Source organism: Camelus dromedarius, chromosome 11 (genome assembly GCF_036321535.1).
Source record: "Camelus dromedarius isolate mCamDro1 chromosome 11, mCamDro1.pat, whole genome shotgun sequence".
Taxonomy (NCBI): domain Eukaryota; kingdom Metazoa; phylum Chordata; class Mammalia; order Artiodactyla; family Camelidae; genus Camelus; species Camelus dromedarius.
The window spans coordinates 53,724,721-53,746,046 of NC_087446.1; the positions used below are offsets into that span (position 1 = coordinate 53,724,721).

The 21,326-nt window shown below is 53.9% G+C and overlaps 1 protein-coding gene across 1 annotated transcript in view; it reads right to left on the bottom strand.

The window, feature by feature from the left end:
• The window catches only part of FAIM2 (Fas apoptotic inhibitory molecule 2), a 33,321-nt gene extending 12,993 nt beyond the window's left edge, over nt 1-20,328 (bottom strand). Inside the window, exons 1-11 of the mRNA XM_010989705.2 lie at nt 20,096-20,328; nt 16,458-16,656; nt 13,655-13,758; nt 13,179-13,243; nt 12,658-12,711; nt 6,510-6,560; nt 6,131-6,170; nt 5,623-5,660; nt 5,019-5,106; nt 4,640-4,735; nt 2,917-2,970 (exon numbers count right to left, since the gene is read on the bottom strand). Coding sequence (XP_010988007.1) covers nt 2,917-2,970; nt 4,640-4,735; nt 5,019-5,106; nt 5,623-5,660; nt 6,131-6,170; nt 6,510-6,560; nt 12,658-12,711; nt 13,179-13,243; nt 13,655-13,758; nt 16,458-16,656; nt 20,096-20,110 — 804 coding nt within the window. The 5' untranslated portion in view covers nt 20,111-20,328. The remainder of the gene's footprint in view (nt 1-2,916; nt 2,971-4,639; nt 4,736-5,018; nt 5,107-5,622; nt 5,661-6,130; nt 6,171-6,509; nt 6,561-12,657; nt 12,712-13,178; nt 13,244-13,654; nt 13,759-16,457; nt 16,657-20,095) is intronic.
• Between the last annotated feature and the right edge of the window lie 998 nt (nt 20,329-21,326).

Sequence of the window (21,326 nt, forward strand, 5' to 3'; positions counted from 1 at the left end):
CTTTGGCCCGAGTGACCAAAAGGGTGGAGCTGCCATTTACAGAGACAAAGAAGGCTGAGGGAGGAGCACGGGTTCAGGGGAAGAGCAAGAGCTCAATTCTGTATATGTTAAGTTTGAGGTGCCTATTAGATTTTCAAATGTGCATCCCGAGCAGACAATTGGAAATTCTAGCCTGGAATTCCAGGCTAGTGATGTAAAACTTAGGGTCATCATAAAAGATGGTATTGAAAGTCTTGAGTCGGTCTGCCATCCCCTAGGGAGTGAGTGTAGAGAGTCCACGGCCCTAGGGTCCTCCAGTGTGACCTGGGAGGGAGGAGGAAAACCAGGAGGGCTAGTGGTTTGGATGCTGAGGGAAGATGATGCTTCTGGGGTAGGGAATGAGCAATCGTATCAAATGCTGCTGAGAGTCGAGCAAGATGACGACTGAGAAGTGACCACTGGATTCAGTTACAGACAGGCCACTGGGGACCTCGCAGGGAGAATTCTGAAGAGGGTTAAGAGAGAACAGAAGAGAGAGAGGGAGGAGAGGAATGGGAAATTGTGTAAATTCCCTTATAAGGAGTTTTGCTCTAAAGGGGGAACTAGAGGGAGATGTGGGCTCAGACTATTTTGTGTGTGTTTTTTTTCAGATGCTGACAGAAATAACCCAGTAGGGAGGGCCATACTGGTGGTGCAAGAAAGGGAGGGGGGAAATTGCTGGAGAGAAGTGGCTCTCCCCACTTCAAGCCAACAGAAACCGAGGGGGACCAAGGGGGACCAAGGGGGAACCTGGAAATGGCACCTGGGTCCTGTCCTAAATCTGCTCCTTCCTGGCAGTGGGACTCTGCGCCAGCCCCTTAACAACGGGGGCTTCAGATGTGGAAAGCAGGTTTATAACATCAGCACTGCCTCCCTCGCTGGGTTGTGATGGAGATCCAGTGAGGTAATAGGTGTGAAAGTTCTTTGTATAATGTAAAGGGTGGAACAGATGGTTGGGATTATTTTTATTATTCTAATAACACAGTGGATTATTGAACAAATTTAAGGGGTTACTGTTCATTCAACCCTACTCCAACGCACAGCCTCCTGGAATAGCTGACATACCTGCTGTGACCTGATCAGCATGAAGCCAAGTAAATGTCCTAAACATCCTGACCCTCCATCGCTCCTCGCTCTCCTCCCGCTCTGCCCTGCATGATGCCTCTTCTTCCATCTGTCCCTGGCAAACGCTGTCCTCTGAGGCCTTCCCAGGCTCCCCCTGTCTGACCCTCCCTCTTCTTTCCTCCTAGCCTGACTCCCCACCTCATCCTTTTCACTGAAATTTGTCTTTAGCAGGTGCTGCTGGAGGAAAGAGCACTGGTCCAGGAGCCAAGAGAAGTTAGTGTTGTAGGATAACCATCCACCGTGGTTTGCCCAATCTTGGAGTTCCTAGGGGTTCCCCCAAGAAGTGGGACTTTCAGTGCTAAAACTGGGGAAGTTCTGGGTAAACTGGGATAAAGGTCACCCTACTCTTAACCAAGGCCACACTCAATTGATTTACCACTGCCTTGCAGGGAAACCTTAGACAAATCACTGAACAAGTTTTCTCACCTGTAAAATGAGAGGCTTGAAGTTTCTCTAGACCCCTTTTTAGTCCTGTCCAGCCCTCAAGTTCTGAGCCTGGAGGTCATTTACTCCACCAGTATTTAATGAGTGCCACTATGTGCCACGCACTGTGCTCTTCCTGCTGACTATGGCAGCCTGGACACACAGCACACATGTCACATGTTGTAGGTGCTCAGTAAAGACCTATGGAAATGGATGAATGAACCTACCACACTCCCATTCCTGGCATGATCCCTATCCAAACCCCTCAAAACCTTTGCTCATAATTCTGACTCCCTATTTCCCCTCATCTCTGCTCCCTCAAATCTGTTACCCATAAGCTTCTGGAACCTGTGATTCGGCCCGGAGCTCGGGCCAGACTGAGTTGAACTGAACATTCCAGTGAGGGAAAGGAGAGCCTGGTCACTGCTCCTGCTGGCAGTGGAGGTTTACCTTGGATGCCACATCCCCCAAGAACATGTCACCAACACATGCTTGTCAAACTGGGAGGATCCTGGACTACCACATTCAGGTGCTGGGAGCCCCTGAGCAAAGGTCCTGTGTTGGGCTGCTCCAGGCAGATGTCTGCCCCTGGTCACCTTCTGTCACCTGGGCATCTGCCTCTAGCCACGCCACTCCCTTCCCCACCTAGCCTCAGATCCTGAGTGGGGCTCTGGGGCCAGACTGTCCAGATTCTCAATCTGGCTGTTTACTTCCTAGGATGCTGTATGCTCTTGAGCAAGTCATGTAAAGTCTCTGAGCTTCAGGCTCCGCGTCTTAATTGGAGAACAATAGAACCTATTTTAGAGTTATGGTGACATTCAGTGTAGGTGGGGAGCCTGCTGTGGGAGAAGCCTCTCAATAAACATTAACTATCATTGTTATGATAATCATAATCATCGTCATCAACTCTCTCAGTTTGGTGAGAACCAAGAAGGACAAGCTCAATCTAACTGCATCTCTGTCACAGAGTACTTGGAATCTCCCTTGCTCCAAGAAGCCTTCCCAGATTACCCCAGGAGAGCATGACTAACTTAGTCCATGTGGCCAGGACAACCTCACTCTCTCACCCTCCACAAGCAGCACTGGACCTCTCCACGAGCCAAGGGCACCTCTTCCCAGCTCTGTCATTAAGCCTCAATCTCACTGTTACAACCTTCCCTCTCTTCCCAGGTCAATTAGTCTGTCTTGGAGACCTGAGAGAACTCCCTGACCACAGCACTGCGCCCCTCCCTGCCCACTGGCACTCCAGAAGGGTTTAGGGAGGAGGGCTGTGAGGAAGACGGTGATGGTGGAGGGGCCTGGGAAGATGGTGGGAGGCTGAGAAGGGGGGCCCCAGGGGGTCACACTCACCAATGTAAACACGCCTGCTCCCAGTACGGCATACACTGCGTGGAGCCAGGGCACCTGCAGGCAGATGTAAAATGGGCTTAGGGCTGGCGAGATGAGCAATGGGGCAGAAGCGTAGGGAGGAGGGATCTGTCTGGAGAATGAAGGATATGGGACAGACCTCCCCACTGGGGGCCTGCTCTCACCCCTGCAAACCCAGCCCCAGACTGAGAGGTCCTTGATTCTCTGTGTGCTCAGGGTTGGTGGGGGTACCCCAGGATAACAGAGATCATGAGGGACTGGCAGGGGAGCTCCCAACTGGCACTTCTTCCCTCCACACACAGCCCCAGGCTCAGGCTGGCCCAGAGTGACTCATCCTATTGGGGCCCTGTCATCCTGCCAGCCTGGGCCTGGCCTGAGGCTGCTCCCTCCTCCCAGTGTGCACTCATTCCTGCGCTGTCTGTCTGTCCCTCTGTCTGGAGCTCCCTGGCTTAGCCTGTGGGGGTTAGGGGCTCAGGCAGAAGGGGACATAGGCTTGAACTTAGGGGTGTGGGAGGGGCATCTGGAGCCCCTGCCAGCTGTGCATGATGGGATTGCCTGCAGAGGCTGGAACAGCATGCCCACTTCCCAACCTCTGCTTCCCCCAGGTCTCAGGGGTACCTAGCTGTGTGTGAAAATCCTGCAAAAGGTGCCACACCAGCCCTGCCCTCCATAGGGCCTTCCTCCAGAAGATTCCTGGAAACACAGGCATCCCACTAGCCTGACCCAGGTCAATAAAGGGTTCTTTGAAGCTCTGGGGCCCCTTCCTGTACACCCCCATCCTAGATACACAGAGGGCCCCCAGGCCAGCTCCGGCTCCTCCCTTGGTCAACAGGATTGTGGGAAGAGTCAAGGAAATGCCAGAACCAATCCTGATGTCCTGGACTGGCAGCCAGTACCCTGGGGGCTGGGCAGAACAGGCTGAGCAAGCAGCGAGTGAGGAACACTGCTCCCAGACTGGCAGAAAAGGCGGACCACGTACCAAAGGTGGCTACGAGGATCTGGGGAAAGCTGTAAGCACCGAGCCTTCAGCAGGGGTCCAGTAGCTTCCTCTCTCGGGTTCCCAGGAGTCAAACCCCCTCCTGTGATGCCCTCAATCTGCCCCTTCTCCACCTGCAGTAGTCTGAGTGCCTGGAACAGGTCCCTGAGCCCCGAGCAGTCCTAGCTGGATTTTCCAGGCAAGCCATACACTTACTTCTTAAAGAGCTGAGATTTGACTCCCCCCATGGACACTCTAATGGGGTGAGGGTATGTTCGGAGCCCCATTGTCCCACTTCTCGCCCACCCGGCTAGCCCGATGCTGCCTCCCTGGATTTGGCTGATCCCCCAAGAATTCCAGGAGGTCCTTCCGCTGGGCCTGGCAGCTCCAGGGAGCCCCAGAGCTCCCTCCCCTGCTGGGGGTTTAAATGCTCCTGCCCTCCCCCTCAACCTCACCTCCGCGGAGAGGGGCTAGATAGGAAAGGTGAAGCCGGATGTGGCTCGTGTAGTGGGCAGGTGCCCAGGCCTGCTAAGAAAAGCCTCCTTTAGTTGTTTGCTTACACTGCCAGTAAGCCCAGGGCAGGTGCCAGGAGAGGCAGGACAGGAGGGCAAGCTGTGAGCCGTTGGCTCTGGGCCTTCCCTGGAGGATGTAGGAGGAAACGGCACCCTCGGGCCAGCGGTCCCTCCCCCTCTACCCCCATGCGGCTGGCTGGGAGACCTGGAGACTCACATATTGGAAGGGCAGGAGGATGGCCAGGATGAGTCCACTGAAGAAGAGAGTCATGAGCAGCACGAAGAGCACACCCTGGCAGGACGTGAAGTCAAACTGCAGGGATGGGATGGGTGTCAGCGGCCGGGCCTCAGGCCCGCACAGGGCGGCTCGGCATTCCTGGGGGCCCTGGCCGGGCAGTGTGCTGGAGGGAAGGCTGAGGCCTCTGCGGCAGGCCACCGTCTTGTGCTCACCCTCAGAACGCAGCGTCCCTCCCCACCTCACCCCAGGTGGCCTCCCCAGACCCTACTCATCCACTTTACCTCTCCCCAGCCAGGGAATCCAAGCTCGGAGCCCCCACCCCCTCTGCCTTCCCCTGGCCGCAGGCCCCGGAGCTGACCTTGGTCTGGAAGCTAAAGACGGTGACGGAGAGGCAGACGAGGGCCGTGATACCCAAGCACAGCAGCACAGATGTGGTGTTGTAGTAACTGCAGGACCGTCAGGCTAGAGGTCAGCTTCAGGGCAGGGCTTCTGGTCTCCCCCAGCCCTCCTCCCAGGCCCACCGTCCTCTGCCAGGACCTGATCCCACGACCTCTGACCTCTGCCCTCTCCCCTCTCCCCTGATCCATTCTCTACTTCCCCATCCTTTCTGCTGGGACCTGCCCTCCCCAAATCCTTAGACTCAAACTCTTGCTAGAAGGATCTTGAAGAGGTGAGAGTGGGGGTGGGGAGAGGCTTGTGCTCGCACCTGGAAGTGGTTTGCAGGGAACCATGTGATCACGAACCTGGGGTTTTTTAAGCTGCAGCTTGAGAGGCGTCACCTTGCTCTCCTCTGTCCTCCACCCCCACCCCACTGACCTGGCCAGGTTCTGGAGGCGCTGTCTGGCCGAGGAGAGCAAGGTGAAGGCTCTAAGCCAGTGTCTCCTACCTGCCTGAACCACTCCCCCATCTAAATGCTCCCAGGAGAGATGATGTTTAGGGCACCTTCTGCCTGTCCCCTTTACCTGGACAGCATGCCGGTGAGGTAGGCCATGGACAGGGTCTGAAAGGAGAAGCAAGATGAGGGACACCTTCAAGGGCCAGCCTGGGTCTCCACCCCCTGTGCCTACCCCTCAACCCTGAGTCTGCTTCACTTACACACACATTTACCTCCAGGACTTCCCCTGGTGAAGGAGGTCCCAACAGGCCTTGCGCCAGCTGTCTCTATCTTTCGTACCCCTATTTTTCCTCCTTTCTAAGACCCCCCTGCTCATCCATAGCTCTAGGATTCCCCATACAAATCTCTTCAAAACAAAATCGAAGTGGAAAGGGAGACTGGATGGAGTAGGGAGAGAAAGCCCATTTGGAACGAGAGGGATGTCCTTGTAGAAGAAGTGGGGTGAAAATCCCCCGGACTCCCCCTGCGACCTCACATTGGATGCCCCCAGTTCCTGGCCCTCAAAGCCCAACCTCCAGGCCTCCTCCCTCCCTCCCCACTCAGCGTCTAACCCCAGACACCTCCACATCACTTACGAAGACAGTCAGAAGGATCAGGTTCCAGGGGAAATGCCTCCTGTAAGGCAAGCCACCGAGTTCAGAGGAGAGTGGGGAGGGGGTGCCAGCAGCACAGGGGGTCACTGCTGCACAGAGGGGTCTCTGCCCAACCCACCCCCACTACTTGGAGCCTCTTCCTTCAGCCACATCCCCACGTGCCTCCTTCTGTCCATTCACCCTCCCTCAGCCTCTGAGGTGCCAAGTAAAGGGGGGAGGGGCAGGACTGCTTGATGGAGCCCAGAGAAGGATGGGGCCCTCTTAGGGGTTCACAGCACCTAAGTGGCAGGGAGGACTGGGGCCAGAACTTCCAAAATCTTGCTCATGTTCCCACAAGTTGCTCCTCAAGCCATCATCATACCTGGGTCCAGAACAGCAGGCCAGGGTCAGGTAGGTTGCAAAGAACACAGCGCTGAGAGACAGATGTATGGGTGAGTTAGCTAGTCCTCCCTGAAGCCCCTCCACCCAGTCCCCTGCTCATTCCTCTCTCTGCCAACCCTGCCCTTGGGGCACCAAGCAGGGTTCTTTGGGGCAGGGGAGGTTGATTAAGACCACGATAATCCTAGAGCCTTGCAACCAGCTATGGGGTGATCCAATATCCAAAAGAGAGGAAGAGGTCTAAGATGAGCCTGCTTCTAGAAATACTGAATCTTGGGTGCCATGGGATAGCTAACCATCCAATCTAAAGTGGTTCCCTCCAGGGGGGAGGGTATAGCTCAGTGGCAGAGCACATGCTTAGTATGCACAAGGTCCTGGGTTCAATCCCCAGTACCTCCATTAAAAATAAATAAATTTTTTAAAGAAGTGGTTCCCTCCAGACACAATCTTATTATTTCAAAAAATATTAAAAGCTCATATACAATATTCCCTATGTGCCAGGCAGAGTGCTAAGTGCTTTATAATATAATCCTTATAACTGCTCTGTGAAGCACGTTCTTCATTTGACAGCTGAGGCACAGTGAGGTCAGGGACTTGTCCAAGGTCATGGAGCTACTACATGGCAGAGGCGGGATTAGAAGCCAGGCATTCTGGCTCCTGAGTCCTGGCTTATCACCACCACCCCGCACTGCCTCCCTCAGACCCTTTCCTCACCCTGTCACTACCTGTAATGATCTTGTCTGCTCTGCCAGCGCCTGGCACAGCAAGAAGTACCTGTGGCATGAAATTCTGGAGCAGGCAGCCATGACCGGGAGACTGGCAGGAAGCTCAGGTGTAACCCAGAGGTAGGGGCTGAGGACTGAGGACTTTCTAGAGAGCGGTGGAAGAGGAGGCCAGTCTAGATGGGAGATAAGGGCTGAGGACCCAAGGATGGGGCATGCTCATTCCTACTGAGATGGGTGCCAACATCGATGCCTGGTCTGCAGCCCCCAGTGCACCCTCAACATGGCGCCTGCCACTCTTCCCCATCTCACTCCTTGGTTCTCTCATCCATTCTCCATAGCAATTCCAACCCATCTCCCTCTGTCTGCAAACCTCCCAGGCTGCCTCACTTTACTGCTGGTCTGGCCTGATGTGTCCCAGAAAGATTGGAGATGAAGTGGGGCTTCCCTGGCTGCCTGCCTGCCACCTGCAAACATCACGTCACACATCTGTGTGCCCTTCCTTTGGCCCTCCTCCTGTCCCAGGCTAATCCCCTCCACCTCTGGTCCCATACTCAACTACCCTGTCATCTCTATTGCTTACCCCTTGCCACTGCCACCTCTTCTACTCACAAAGCTCCGCAGCTGTTCTCCATCTTTAACCAACAACTTCCCTGGCTTTAGTTACTGCCACTTTGTCCACCCTCACAGCCAAGCTCCTTGAAGAAGCTGTCTCTGCTCATGGTGTCTTCTCCATCTCACAACTATTCCTCAACCCAGCAAACCAGCCCCAGCTCCACTTAATGAAAGCTGGCTTTACCATATCACTGTGACCTTGCTGAGTCCAATTGATGTTTGTTAGTCTTTAACTTACCTGACTTCTCAATATCTGATCTCTCCCACTGTTTCCCTGGTTCCACAATGACACACTCTTGGGTTCCCTCTTACCTCCCTGACCCCTCCTTCTCAGTCTCCTTCAGAGTAACTCTAGCTCTGCCGGGCTCCTTCAGCACAGGGGCCCGTCAGGCTGTCTCCCTGAACACTCCCCTCCGGTGGGCTCACTCATCCCCAGGACTCCCTTTATTAGGCAGATGCTCATGACTCCCACACCCATATTCCTGATCTAGCATTTCCTTCTCAACCTCAGACCCGAATAACCAACTGCCTACTGAGCCGACATAGCTATTCAGAAACGTGCCAAATGCAGCAGGTTAGAGTCAAACTTGCCCTCTTCCCTGCTCCTTCTCCTGCATCTCCTATTGCAAAGGACAAGTTGCGCAGCCTCCAAGTCACCCAACCAGTGACCTCAGTCAGCTTTGACTCTCACCCTGCCACGCCCAACTAGTCACCTGGACCTGTGGATCCTCTACCCAGGTAGCTCTCAAATCTGCCCCTCTTTGGAGAGGGTATAGCTCAGTGGTAAAGTACATGGTGCTTAATATGCATGAGGTCCTGAGATCAATCCCCAGTGCCTCTATTAAATATATATATAAATAAACCTAATTACTGCCCCCCCAAAAGAATTAAAAAAAAAAAAGAGATAGACATTTTAAAAAAAGACAAAATATCTGTTCCCTTCTTTCCATTTCCACTACCATCCTTTTAGGTCAGGCCACCTCTGTCCATCTGGTCTTCCTGCCTCCAGCCCTGCCTTCCACTCTCCAAACTATAGGCATATCCGATCATGTGACTCATCTGTTTAAAATTCCAAAGACCTGGCAAAGCCCTGCAAGATCCGCTCCCCCACCTCTCCAGCCCATCCCTCCCTGCACTCTGTCCCTCCATTCCACCCTCATCGCCCTGGGCACCCTCACAATGTGCCCATCACTCTGCTGCTGCGGCTAGAAAGGACGAACAGACCAGGACGCCTGAGACTGGGGTTAGAGGGGCTGTGACCCACGGGCATACCTCAACCAAAGCTTGCACCCTGGACCCCACACCCTACAGGCCCGCTCATCTGACCCCGACCCAGATGTAGCATCCAGAGCAAGCTATTGCCTAACCTGGGGCCTGACCTTTAAATATTTCTAGATGAAATGTGAATGCACAGGGACTGTGGGGGTTGAGACAAGCCTATTGGGTTTGGTGACTGGGAGCCCTCTATCTTCATCCTTCCCTACCCTTCAGTGGTTCTCAAATGAAGCACACCACTGTCACAGTGATGGAGGGGTTCTCAGTGCCAGGGCCAGGGCCGCAGGATACCCTGCTCCGTGAGGGACGGTGGAGTCATCCTGACCCATTTATTGAGAAACACCCCAGCATTTGCTCTTTGGTCTCCCTTGAGTCACGGGTCAGTCACTTCAAAAATAATGATAATAATAATAGCCTTGTCTATGTGTATCCTGGGCGTGGGGCCTGTCTCCCTGGCCAGACTGGAAGCTTCTTAAGGGCAAGGCCCAGCCTCCTTTTCCCTATGGTCCAGAGCTCCTCAACCCTCAAGGTGAGTGGTCGGGAGGAAGGGCAGAGGGACTGCTGTCCTGGCATGTTATGGTGCAGTTTGGGAGCCTGACAATCGAGTTCACATCCCAGTTCTACCACCACTATCGTGTGACCTTGAACAAGTTACTTAATTGGAGAGCCCCAGATTCCTGCTATGTGAAACAGGAATACTGGTACCAGCTCACTGGGCTGTAGCGAGGACTGAATGAGGGCATGCATGGCTGGAGCATTTAGCACAGGGCCTGGCACAGGGTAGTGACCTGCGGATGGGAGTTGTTATTATTATAATTAGAATCTGGCTGATTGACAGCTTCCTGGAGAGGCTCAGGCTCACCTCCCCCCAGCTTTGGTCTCACACTTTTCCTCCTCTGCTGGGTTCCCCTTCCTCTACCCCACAGCCCTCACTCCTCCCCACCTCAGGGAGGCTCGCAGGTCCCGCTGTCGGGGCTCAGAGGGAGCAATCAAACAATAAGGCAAGAGCCCACTGAAGGAGATGACTGGGGCCTGGAGAAAGGCGGGGAGCGGGAGCTGGGAGGGGCGCTTGCAGGGTGCTGGGTGCTGGAAGGCTGCCGTCCCCAGGAGTGAAGAATGAGTCACAGAAGTGAAAGACTGACTTGCTTGTCAGAGCCTGGGCCTCAGGGCCTGGGCTGGAGCCATGGTCTGTTTACAGAGTGTCAAGACAGAGGAGTGAGGCTCAGGTGGAGGCCAGCGTCTGAACCCAGAGTCCTCCCCCAACTCATCCTGCTCTAGGACCAGTTCCCGGCTAGGGGTGGGGGCAGGCAGCAGAACACTGGGGGCAAGTGCTTGGGCTTTGCAATCAGAAAGACAGACTTCAATCCTGGCTGTGCTGCTTAGTAAGCAATAACTTCTCTTTGAGCCTCAATTTCCTCATCTATAAAATGGGGATAATAATAATATCTGCCTGGTATGGTTGTTAATGATTAAAACGAAGAATATCTGCAAATCACATGGCACAGTGCCACACACATAGAAAAAGACCTGTTTTATTCTTATTGCCATTAAGGGCTTGGTATGTTGGAGAGGTGAGACCCAACAGGTCTCAGACCTGGAGATAAACTTTGGGGGCAGGGGCAGGATGGACAGAGAGTTGGGGAGGGGACAGTGGGGGCAGAGCCACAGACTGGCTTTCTGAAGAACAGAGCAGTACCTTGATGGTGAATTCCCAAGCACCTTTAAGGCTTTGTGATACCCCATGAAAAGCGCAGGTCCACACCCCCTTCCAACTTCTCTCCACCCCCACCCACCTCTGAGTTCCAGGTCTCTGTTTTCTGCCTGGAGATGTTGAGCAGGAAGGACACTAAATCTCACTATTCAGAGGTCAGATTCTCACATCCACCCTCAGGGAGGTAGACTCTGCCCCTGCTTCTCAAGCTTGCTTATTCCTGGGCTGTGCCCCCGCCACCATCTGCTCAGGGCATAGGGTCCTGAAGACCTCTCAGCAGAAGGCCTGATGAAAGGCCTGGGGACTCCATTCCCAAGGTCTCAGGGCACCGAGGCTGCCAGGCAGTGCTGACGTGCCGGGAGCCATGCCAACCCACCGTGTGTGCTGACCTGGGTGGCGGTCCCTGGGGCCTCATTAGCTTTACCCTACAGTGTCCCCAGATTCTCAAGATGCACCGTCCCTGCCTGGTCTGCAGACAGGCCCTCCATCCTGTGCCCTAAGAAAGGCTCTGAGTGTGAATGTCTCCTCCCCAGGGACCCCCAACTTGACTGAGCCCCTCCTCCACTCCCCTGCTCCTCTGAGGAGTCCCCAAGGCCAGGCTGTCTCCCTCCTGTCAGCCTTTGGCTGGCTTCTGTTAACTCGGGGTCCACTCTGGGACTATTCTGGGCTTGGGTGGTCCAGGAGGCTTTGGGCTAAACCCATATTCCCACCAGATCTCCATCCAGACATAGGCCTGGGACAGCCGTAGTGGGCAAGCTCCTTGGGTGGACGTTCAGAGCCTCCCAGAAGGCCCCACTGCTCTCTGGGCTGTCCCAGATTCCCCTCCCTTGAGCCTTCCAGCACTCTGCCAGCCTAGTCCCTAACTGACCAAATGGGCCACGTGCACTCCCATTCCCATGCTTTTGCTTAAGGCACTCTGGTCCCCAGTCCTCTTGGCTCATCTTTTGAGGCGCACCCCCTGATGTGGACTGAGTGCTCCCCCTCCTCTGGACGCCACTCTTTCACAGGCTACCTTGTGCCATCCACTACCTTCCCCTACTTCCAAGCTGGGCTCACAGTGGGTGCTAAAGGATCCTGGGTGATAGTAATTCTGCTCTGAGCCCAGGGTGGCCCGGCCTGAAATGATCCAGAATGACTCCGTGATTGCCCACATCGGAAGGTCAGAACGACCTTCTCTCAAGTTACCTGCCATGTTCCTTAAAGAGGATGGGACAAGCAGGAGCCCAGTGCTCAAGAGGAAGGGAGTCTGCTGGGCAGAGGAATTATGAGCACAAGCCTCAACCTGATTCTTGGGTTTGAATCCCATCTCTACCACTGCCTACTTGTGTGACCTTGGGCAAATTACTCAACCTCTCTGAGCCTTAGTTTCTGAGGTAATCGTACCCAGTAGATTTGAGGAGCGAAAGCAACAGTGTATCAAGCGCACAGAGCAATACCTGGCCCTTATTAGGCATGCTGTGAGTGGTAGCTATTATGATTAATAATTCGTAAGCACTAATAACAGCCACATTAATAAGAGTAGCAACGTTATCATTAGCGTGGGCCAAGGTGTTCCAGCACCCCTTCTCTTCAGGGCCAAGGTCTCGGTCTCACCAGCATGACCCCAGCCCCACCCTTCCCTCCTTGAGCAGGCAGCAGAACCCACTCCCATCTCCTCTCCTCCCTCTCAGATCTAAACACCCTATAAAGCTCTTCTGATCATGGCCTTGTGAGGACGGTTCCTGTGGGGTGGGGAGAGGCCATGGGCTGGGATTCTCCCACCTTGTGCCACTGAGGATGCTCTGGGAAGGGGTCTAGGGTATACTCACTAGGATGCCCAGTACCAGCCTGGGTTGGCCTGGACATAGTCCTTAACGGGGTCACTGCAGAGAAGAGAGGGAGAATCAGAATGTACCCTTTGTCTCCATTTCTATTTCAACATCTGCACCTGCCCCTTCCCCCACCCATGTCACAGGACTTAAGAGAAGTCCTGAGTCCTTGAGAGAAGAGAGGAGGGCTGTACTGCAGAGGGCGGAGGGAGCCCCAGCCATGGTCTCAGGCTGAGACTCCATGCCCAGGAGTAGGGCTGGTGCATCTGAGAGGAACAACCACTTCACAGAGACCAGCAGGCCTGGAAAGCACTAAGGCCACCCCGCTCCCCCCCTCCACATTGGATGGAGGACCCCCTCCGTGTGCGCTAAGGTTCCTCTCCAGCATGAGGGTGGCTGCTGCCCTGCTCAAATATTTTCAGGCAAACATTCCAAGAACTGTCTGCTTCTGGATCTCCCACCCCTACCTGAGGCCTGGCCATACCACCCCTAGAACATGCTGGTCCACACGGCCAACTCACCAGAAGGTAAAGAGAGCCACGACACCCAAAGTCACCAGCAGCTGGATCAAGAGAATGGTATAGACCTAGGGGTGGGAGGGGGTTCCACTCAGCTTGGGAGGCCCTGTTGGAGGCCAAGGAGGCTTAGGCCCCCAGCAAGGCTCAGGGAAGAGCCCAGCTTCCCGGTGACTCAACCTACCCTTCAGACCCACATCCTGTGCCCTCCACCCTCCTCCTTAGGGGGTCATTGGACTGGATCCAGGGCAAGGTGAAAGGAGAGCAAAGACACCCCAGATCCCACACCCGCAGGATCTGGAGAGAAGAGACCCTGTGATCAGGCACAGCAGGGGGCGCCCCCACTTCCCAGCAGTGCTGTCAGCTGGGATCAGAAGGGACGGGGAGAGGGATGGCCTCTGAGGCAGACGGCTGGGTCGGGGCTTCTCTGGGGCTCCCCCAAACCAGCCTTCCCATCTTGGAGAGCTGGGGGAGGCAGTTACCTTTCTTATGAAGACTCGGCGAACTTTCTGGTCATCCCAACTGTAGGTGGTGAAGAGCTCATGGTCTCCAGTGGGGAAACCGCTCTCATAGCTGGAACTGCTGCCTTGAGGGGGCAGGGGAGGGCCATGAGAACGCCATACATATAAACACTGTCCCCAGTGGCCACCTGCTCAGTGCTGCCTTTTGTTGGACTGGCTCTTCCGGCCAGGCAAAGCCTTTCTCTCTAGCCCCATTTTCAAAATTCCCGGCCCACCCATCCCACAGAGATCCCAGATTTCTCTCCCAGGATGCCTCTCACCTTCCTTGTTCCAAGTCCTGAGAATGAACTATCATCTCCCCTCCTCACCCACTCCATGCTGGCTAGGGCTCCCCGTGGGCCAAGCTCTGCCATACCAGTGTGACCTTTCCTTCTCATGTCCCTCACCCCCCTCCCTGGACACTCTGGCTCCCTCATGGCTGGGAAGCTGAGAGGGACAACCACTCTCCCAGGGCCACCTTGCACACCCCTGGCTCAAAGGTCCTACCCCAGCTTGCTCTGAGGCCCTTGGGGTGGGAACTGGGGACTTGCTGGATTGGTGGACCTGCTGGTGCTCCAGCTGGGAACCAGGGATGACGGGAGACCAGAGGCGGGAATAAAGCCAGGACAAGGGCAAGAATGAGGTGAGGATGAAGCTGTGGGGTGTGGTCCCAGGACTCAGGCTTTCAGAAGAGCATGGGCTCCACAGGCAAACATGTGGATTCCTCCTCAAGACTGACCAGCGGTGTGACCTTAAGCAAGTCACCAGCCCTCTGAGTCTCTTCTATGATGTGGGTCAGTGATACCCACCTCATGGGGACGAAATGAGATAAAAGTGAGAGCTCTGTGCCTGATGGTGACTACACACCCTTCTCTCTCTCATCCCTCCTCTGGGCTGTTCCTAAGGCCTCAGATGTGTCCACTCTGTTCTCCTCCACTGTCCCCGCCAGTTCTCTGTGACCTTCCCCTCCACAGCAATAGCCTCCATCTTGGTCTTTCAAAGCTGACCTTGGCAGTGCCCTGCTTCAGGCTCTTTGATGGCTCCCCACTGCCTTTTACTCAAGTCTAAGTTCCTTAACAAAGCTTTCTCAGCCTCCCAGGAGCCCTCCAGCCCCACTGCTCACTATCTATTCTACTTTTCCCCAGCCTGACTATATTTTTTTCAACGATGTGCTCTCTTTCCTCTGGGCCTCTGCACATTCTTTCTTTCAGCCATGGACACTCATTTCCCCACCTAACACACGCCATCCTTCAGGACTCCACGAAGATACCCCCTCCTCCAAGAAGTCTTCCCTGACTGTCAAGCAGGTTAGTTGAACTGCCCAGGCCACCATCACTGCACCTGTTTCACTGTGTGGTGGTTGTCCACTTACCTGTCTACACAGTCAGCTCTGTGAGGGCAGGTCTTACAAATTATTGCATCCCCAGAAATTAGCCTAGTGCCAGACAGTACCTGGAACACACTTAGTAAACATTTGTCATATGCTGACTGAAATGAACTGCCTTCCTCTGCCCCAACAGCTTTTGGGAAAACATTCTTTTAGGCAGCCAGTCCTGGCCACCAGGATATGGGAAATGAGGAAGGGGGAGGGAGGTAGACCCATTGCCAACCTGGGGCTTGGGGACCCTCAACCTCTTATCCTTCACTCCTTCATGTTCCCTCTACAACCTCTCTCAAAGCCCAAATGGCCAGGCCACAGAGGGGAGAAAAGGGGATAAAAAGCAGCCTGACATGAAAAAGTGTCAGGGGCAGTGGGAAGGGCTCCCATAATACCAGACCTTCAAAGGCCCTCCAGTAGGTCACAGTGGGGTAAGTCTGCTTGGCTCTGGGCTGAGAGGCTTTGTGGTGGGAGGTGCGGACCATGGTGGCCACTCTTTGTGAGGAGAGACTCTGTCTGAGGCATTGTCCTCAGGATCTCTTCTAGAATTCTGTGGGGGAGGAGGGGGTGTTGATAACGTGGGGGAGGGGTCAAGGGACTGCTGAGGGAGGGTGAAGGGGCTGAGGAAGGCATCCTTACAGCTAGTGAGGAGCTGTGTGTTCCCAGCCCTGAGGTAAAGCTCCCACGGGCTGCCCCACCTAACAGAGGGGACCCCACCAGCTGCGGTTCTCAGTCTGCAAGGAGCTGTCATCAGGCTGGGTGGGTCTGCCTATGAATTGTGTCTGGCCATGAGGCATGCTGAGGCTGGCATCCACATACCTTCCCCACATCATGCTCTCCTGCCCCCAGTTAAGGCCTGGGGGAAGGAAAAGAGACAAGGAGGGTAATGGGTGAAGTGGATCCTCAGGCTCACAGCCCCCAACAACCCTGAGGCCTCTGTGGAGACATGTCCCCACGAAGGGTTCAGATCAGCCAATATGTAAGCACACTGCACCCCTACTCCCAGGGAGCCAGCCCTAGCTAAGGCCTTGGTCAGCTATAGCCTCACTCTATTCCTTCCTGCATCCACTCTGACCTCTCCCATCCCTTCTCTGTATCCCTCTCTTCTAGACTAGCTCCTGGTTTTTCTCTCACATCCATCCCCTCTTTTTGCCCTAGCTTCGTGACTCAGAAACCCCTGTTCCCCATCCAAGAGAATGATGACTGCAGACACCATATCTCCTCTTTCATGGCTTTCTCCTTAACCTACCCTCAGACCAGTCCTCCAAATCCCAACCCTTTGATATCAGAGCCTCATACAACAACCACACAGTACATCTATTTCTGGGCAACTTCCTCCTACCCACGTTTTCCATCTGGGCCCACCACTCCCCTGATGCTCCAGTCTCCAGGAGCTGAGAGACTTACTGGGGTCCACGTAGGCCCAGCTGGGGTGGAGAGGCACAGCTGAGGGGGCTGGGGGGAAGGCGCCTGCCTTCAGCCCCTCCCCGGAGGTGGCCTCCTCATAGGAAGGTGGGGCCGAGGGCACTGCTGGAGCCTCCTTCTTCTCACCATTTGTCTGCTGCTGCTGCCCCTCTGTCCCGGGGGCCTTGTTAGCCACAGAGAGCTGTGGAATAGAGGCAGAGGGAGACAGTCACCAGGGAAAGGGTGCTTTCCAAGTCCTCCTCAGCAGCCCCTCAGTTCTGGAACTTCTGTGGGTACTTTCTCATGTGCATTAGGAAAGGCAGGGGAACAGACAAGAATCTCCCCAATTTATGTGGTGTATATATACAATGGAATATTATTCAGCCTTAAAAAAGAAGGAAATCCTGTCATTTGCAACAACATGAATGAACCTGGATGACATTATACTAAGTGAAGTAAGCCAGACACCAAAAGACAAAAAACTGCATAATCTCACTTATATGTGAAATCTAAAATAGTTGAACTCATAGAAGCGCAGAGTAGAAAGGTGGTTTCCAGGGTTTAGGGGTGGGGGAAATGGAGAGACATTGGTCAAAGGGTACAAAGTTTCAGTTATGCACAATGAAGAAGTTCTGGAGATCTAATGTACAGCATGGTGACTACAGTTAACAATACTGTATTGTGTACTTGATATTTGCTGAGAGGGTAGATAAGTGTTCTTGCCACTGGAAAAAAAAAGGTAACTCTGCGAAGTGAAGGATGTGTTAACTAGCTTGATTGTGGTGATCATTTAACAAGTTATAGATATAGCAAAACATCATACACCTTAGATATATACAATTTCTATTTGTCAATTATACCGCAATAAGGCTGGAAAAGAAAAAGACTCTGTCTATTTTATAGATGGGAGAACTGAGCTCTAGGAGGGTCAGAGCTGGCCAGGGGCACACACTGGACCTGGATTAGAATTGAGGAAGAAGAAAATTTTTAGGAGAACCCACCATTGGTGGTTACTGTTCCCAGGGCAGGGACTGGCTCTATATGGTTCTACTGTTTCCCTGGGGTCCAGGGAAGGGCTGGGCATGGAGTAGGCCCTTAAAAATACTAAATAAACGTTTTTCTCACTTAATCACTCTGCTACTTTGCTAGCTGTATTTTGATCCCTGTTTTTTTCTTTTTTTTAACTGAAGTATGGTCAGTTTACAATGTTGTGTCAATTTCTGGTGTACAGCATAATGTTTCAGTCATATATATACAAACATATATTCTTTTTCACATTCTATTTCATTATAGGTTACTACAAAATATTGAATATAATTCCCTGTGCTATACAGTATAAATTTGTTTATCTATTTTATATATAGTAGTTAGTATCTGCAATTTATCCTTTCCCTTCCCCCTGGTAACCATAGTTTGTTTTCTATGTCTGTGAGTCTGTTTCTGTTTTGTAAATAAGTTCATTTGTGTCTTTTTTAAAGATCTGACCCCTGTTTTTAAATGAGGGAACTGAGGATCAGAAAGGAAGAATGACTCAGAGTCACATATGGTTCCCCGAGCTGCAGAGCCCAGGTACCATCCGCTGGGACTGGCCTCCTGTTGCTGGGCTGGAGATGACCAAGGTGGGTGGGGATGGCAGAGCCAGGAAACAGAAAGGAGGGGAGAGGAGAGGGGAAAAAGAGGAAGAGGAATGGGGGCTGCAGGGCAAAGGAGGGGCAAGAGGCCCCGGGGCTAAGTGTCTTTTTTGGCTTCGGCCTATTGGAAACCCAAACCAGAACAGAATCACAGACTTGAGAGAGAAAGCATTTATTTCAGCCCCTTCATCTTACAGACCAGGAAACTGAAACCCCGTGGGAAATACCCCAAGGCTGGTTGAAAACTCAAGTCTGTTTACACTCAGATATGCCCCCCAGGCCCCACAATGTGCAAATTTAGCTTTGGTGAGAGGCTACCAGCTGTGAGGGCCTGAATGATGCCACCAGAGAAGGGAAGATTGGGGTGGCGGAGGTGGTATGAAAACAGAAACAGCACCAAAAGGACTGAGCCTTAGAAAACAAATAGGATTTAGGTCTGGTTTCAAAAAGGTGTTAAACCTGCAGAGCCCCACAGAGTTCCTTCTTTGCAGGGTGTGTCTAGCTGAGGCTTCCCGGAGACAGACTAGCACCAGAAGGTCTCTGCTTCCATCCAGCTCTGAGGACCACTAAACTGAAAGGGTCTTTTCCATCCCTGGAAAACCTGGGAGCAAGCTGGGGGTGAGGGGCAGAGGAAGAAGGGCAATACATTCACCCCAGGGCAAGAAGCAGCGTTGGCAAAGTGACTCATGGAGGTGGGGGTGGGAAGTGGAGGCAGAGGAGCCACAGAGTGGGGAGCTCTTCATTTTCACCACAGTGGATACCCCCCAGGCATCCTTAGGGAAGGGCCTTGGATCCCAGTCCTGTGGGAATGGGGCCCTGGCTCATCCGCTTCCCTCCTACTCACCAACCCCCTTCATCACCCAGACCAGCAGGGTCCTGCCCAGGAAAACCCATCTCAGCCCACCAAAACCAAGGGCCTCGGAGTCCAGCCCCAGGGCTTGTAGTGAAAGAAGGATTATCACCTCTGACTTCAGCCCTGTCCAAAGCTGGTCTTTCTTACCCACACCCACCCTGCTGACCAGCCCCCCAAGTCTCCTGGGCCCTGACCCCCATACACACATATCCGGCATCCTCAAATGCAGTCTGCCCAATGGCAGAAAGTGGTATCACCCAATGACATCATTCTGAGGCATGATGAGCTTAAAAACAAGGAAAGGAGGGTCTGAGAGCTCAGGGAAAATGCCATTGGCTCTGAAGCTCATCTTGCAGAAAAGAAGGGGGAATGGAGGGGAGGTCCCTCTTCTATTTTTCTCTGCCCAATCCTTAGCATCCCCAAGCAGAGGCCCAGTGGACCCTCCCTCTTTGCCCCAGGCCCTGGTGGTTGTATAATTCCACAGGCTGTTGATGTTACATAACCTTATTAGGCCAGCCAAGTCTCTGCCCCAGCCCCTTCCCTACATTGCAGGTCTAAAATTGGGGGAAAAAGAGAAGACGTTTCATCTGGTCCCATTCAATCCCATGTCTGGCCAAAACCAAAACAAAAATTAGAGCATCCTTAAGCAGGATTGCCATCAACCACCCCCGGCCCCCCAACCACAGGGGATGTATCCAGATATGGAATAACGACAGGGAGCTGGGTGGGGGGCTTCTATGGAGGGTATGAAAGATGAGCATAATATGATTGGGGCTGGGAATAGACCGAGGGACGCATGCCCTATAGGAACTACCCCTCAGGGCTCACCCTGGGGTGCATACACTTACACAGACACACACCAGACACCTAGGCTGACTCCTTAAGGGGACCTGGGCGCCTGTGAAGAGTCCTGTTATGCCAACGCATGGGGTGGAAGGTAGATGGGAGGAGAGGTGAGCCTGGTGGGAGGGAAGAGACCACAACCCATTCCTTGAAATGGGCCTTCTGGTCCTCTGACTTCAGCAAGGACCGCAGAGGACCTTCGCACAAAAGCCAAGGAAGGATGCTTATAGTGGTCCGAAAAGCCTGCTTAGGATGACAGGGAAATGGGGGATCCAGAGGATGGAGGATGGTGCAGGCGGGGGAGATGTCGGTACCTTTCCCTGGGTCATGGTTCCGTCTCTCGGGGAAGGGGGTGCCTGAGGCAGGGGCGGCTGCTTGGGTCACCGCAGCCTGCCTGCGTCTCTTCCTTCCTCCGCGTGGGTTCTAGCAACATCCACTGCAGCCAGGCCAGGAGGACCGGAGCGTACCATCCAGGAGCGGGAGGGGGGATCTGGGGCGGGCCAGGAGGCTGCTGCGGAGGTCTCTGCGGATTTGACAGCGGAAGGGGAGGAGGTGGCGCACCGCCCCCTCCTCCCACCCCCTCCACCCTCGTACCCTACCCCACCCCCACTTCCCCGGGACTAGGGAGCGCTGCGCTGCGGGGCTCCCCAGGTGGATGGGTCCGCGCGGGCGGGAGCAAGCGCCAGGACTGCGTGTGACACCCGATCAGCTGATGCTGCCTGCCAGTAACTGGATCTGGGTATCAGGGCCTTATCTCTCCACCGTCTCTGCCGCTGACAGGCTCCGTCAGTACCTCTGCCTTTTCCCCCCTCCGTCTTTGGATGCGGCCCTGATTTCTGTCTCCATCTCCACCTCCTGTCTCATCATCTCTATTTCGTCATCCACGCTGGGGTGGGAAGTCTCCGCTGTCTTGTCACCCTACCAGGCTTCTAACAGGGCCCCTGGGCCCTAAGTTCCTGTGGGCCTTTGGGCGAGCCATGTGGGCCCCTCTCTTGCCTCCCTTTTCTCACCTGCAAAATGGGAGCAACAGGCCCCTCACAGAGGCCTGGGGAGAGAGGATGCAGCTTCTGTTTTTTTAAACCCTGCCTGGACATTTTACCAGATGTTTCTAGAGGACCTCTAGTTCTGTGTCAAAGCCTCTCCAACCTCCTACACTGCCCCCTTTCTGCCTCACTTTCAGCCTCCATCACCCCTGTTTCCATCTCTTCCCCATTCCAGGGCTGGTCCCGTCCCCTTTCCCAGGCTTGTCCTTGGGAACCTGGCCATCACCAAGCCCTGTTTTCTGCAGTTGCTGCAGTGTTACTGTGGGATTTGCAGTCTCAAGAGCTGGGCTCACGTCCCAATTTAGTCACCCACTAGCCGTGTGACTTTGGCACAGCCTTAACCTCTCTGAGCTGCAGCAGCTCCTATGGAAAGGAGAACAGCAGAGCTCTGTCCTTCCTAGGTTTACTGTAAGACGCGTGGGTCATTGTGGTGAAAGTACACTGAAGACCGCAATGTGTTGCAAGCATTTGAGTTATTATTAACCAAGGAAATCTCTTTCCA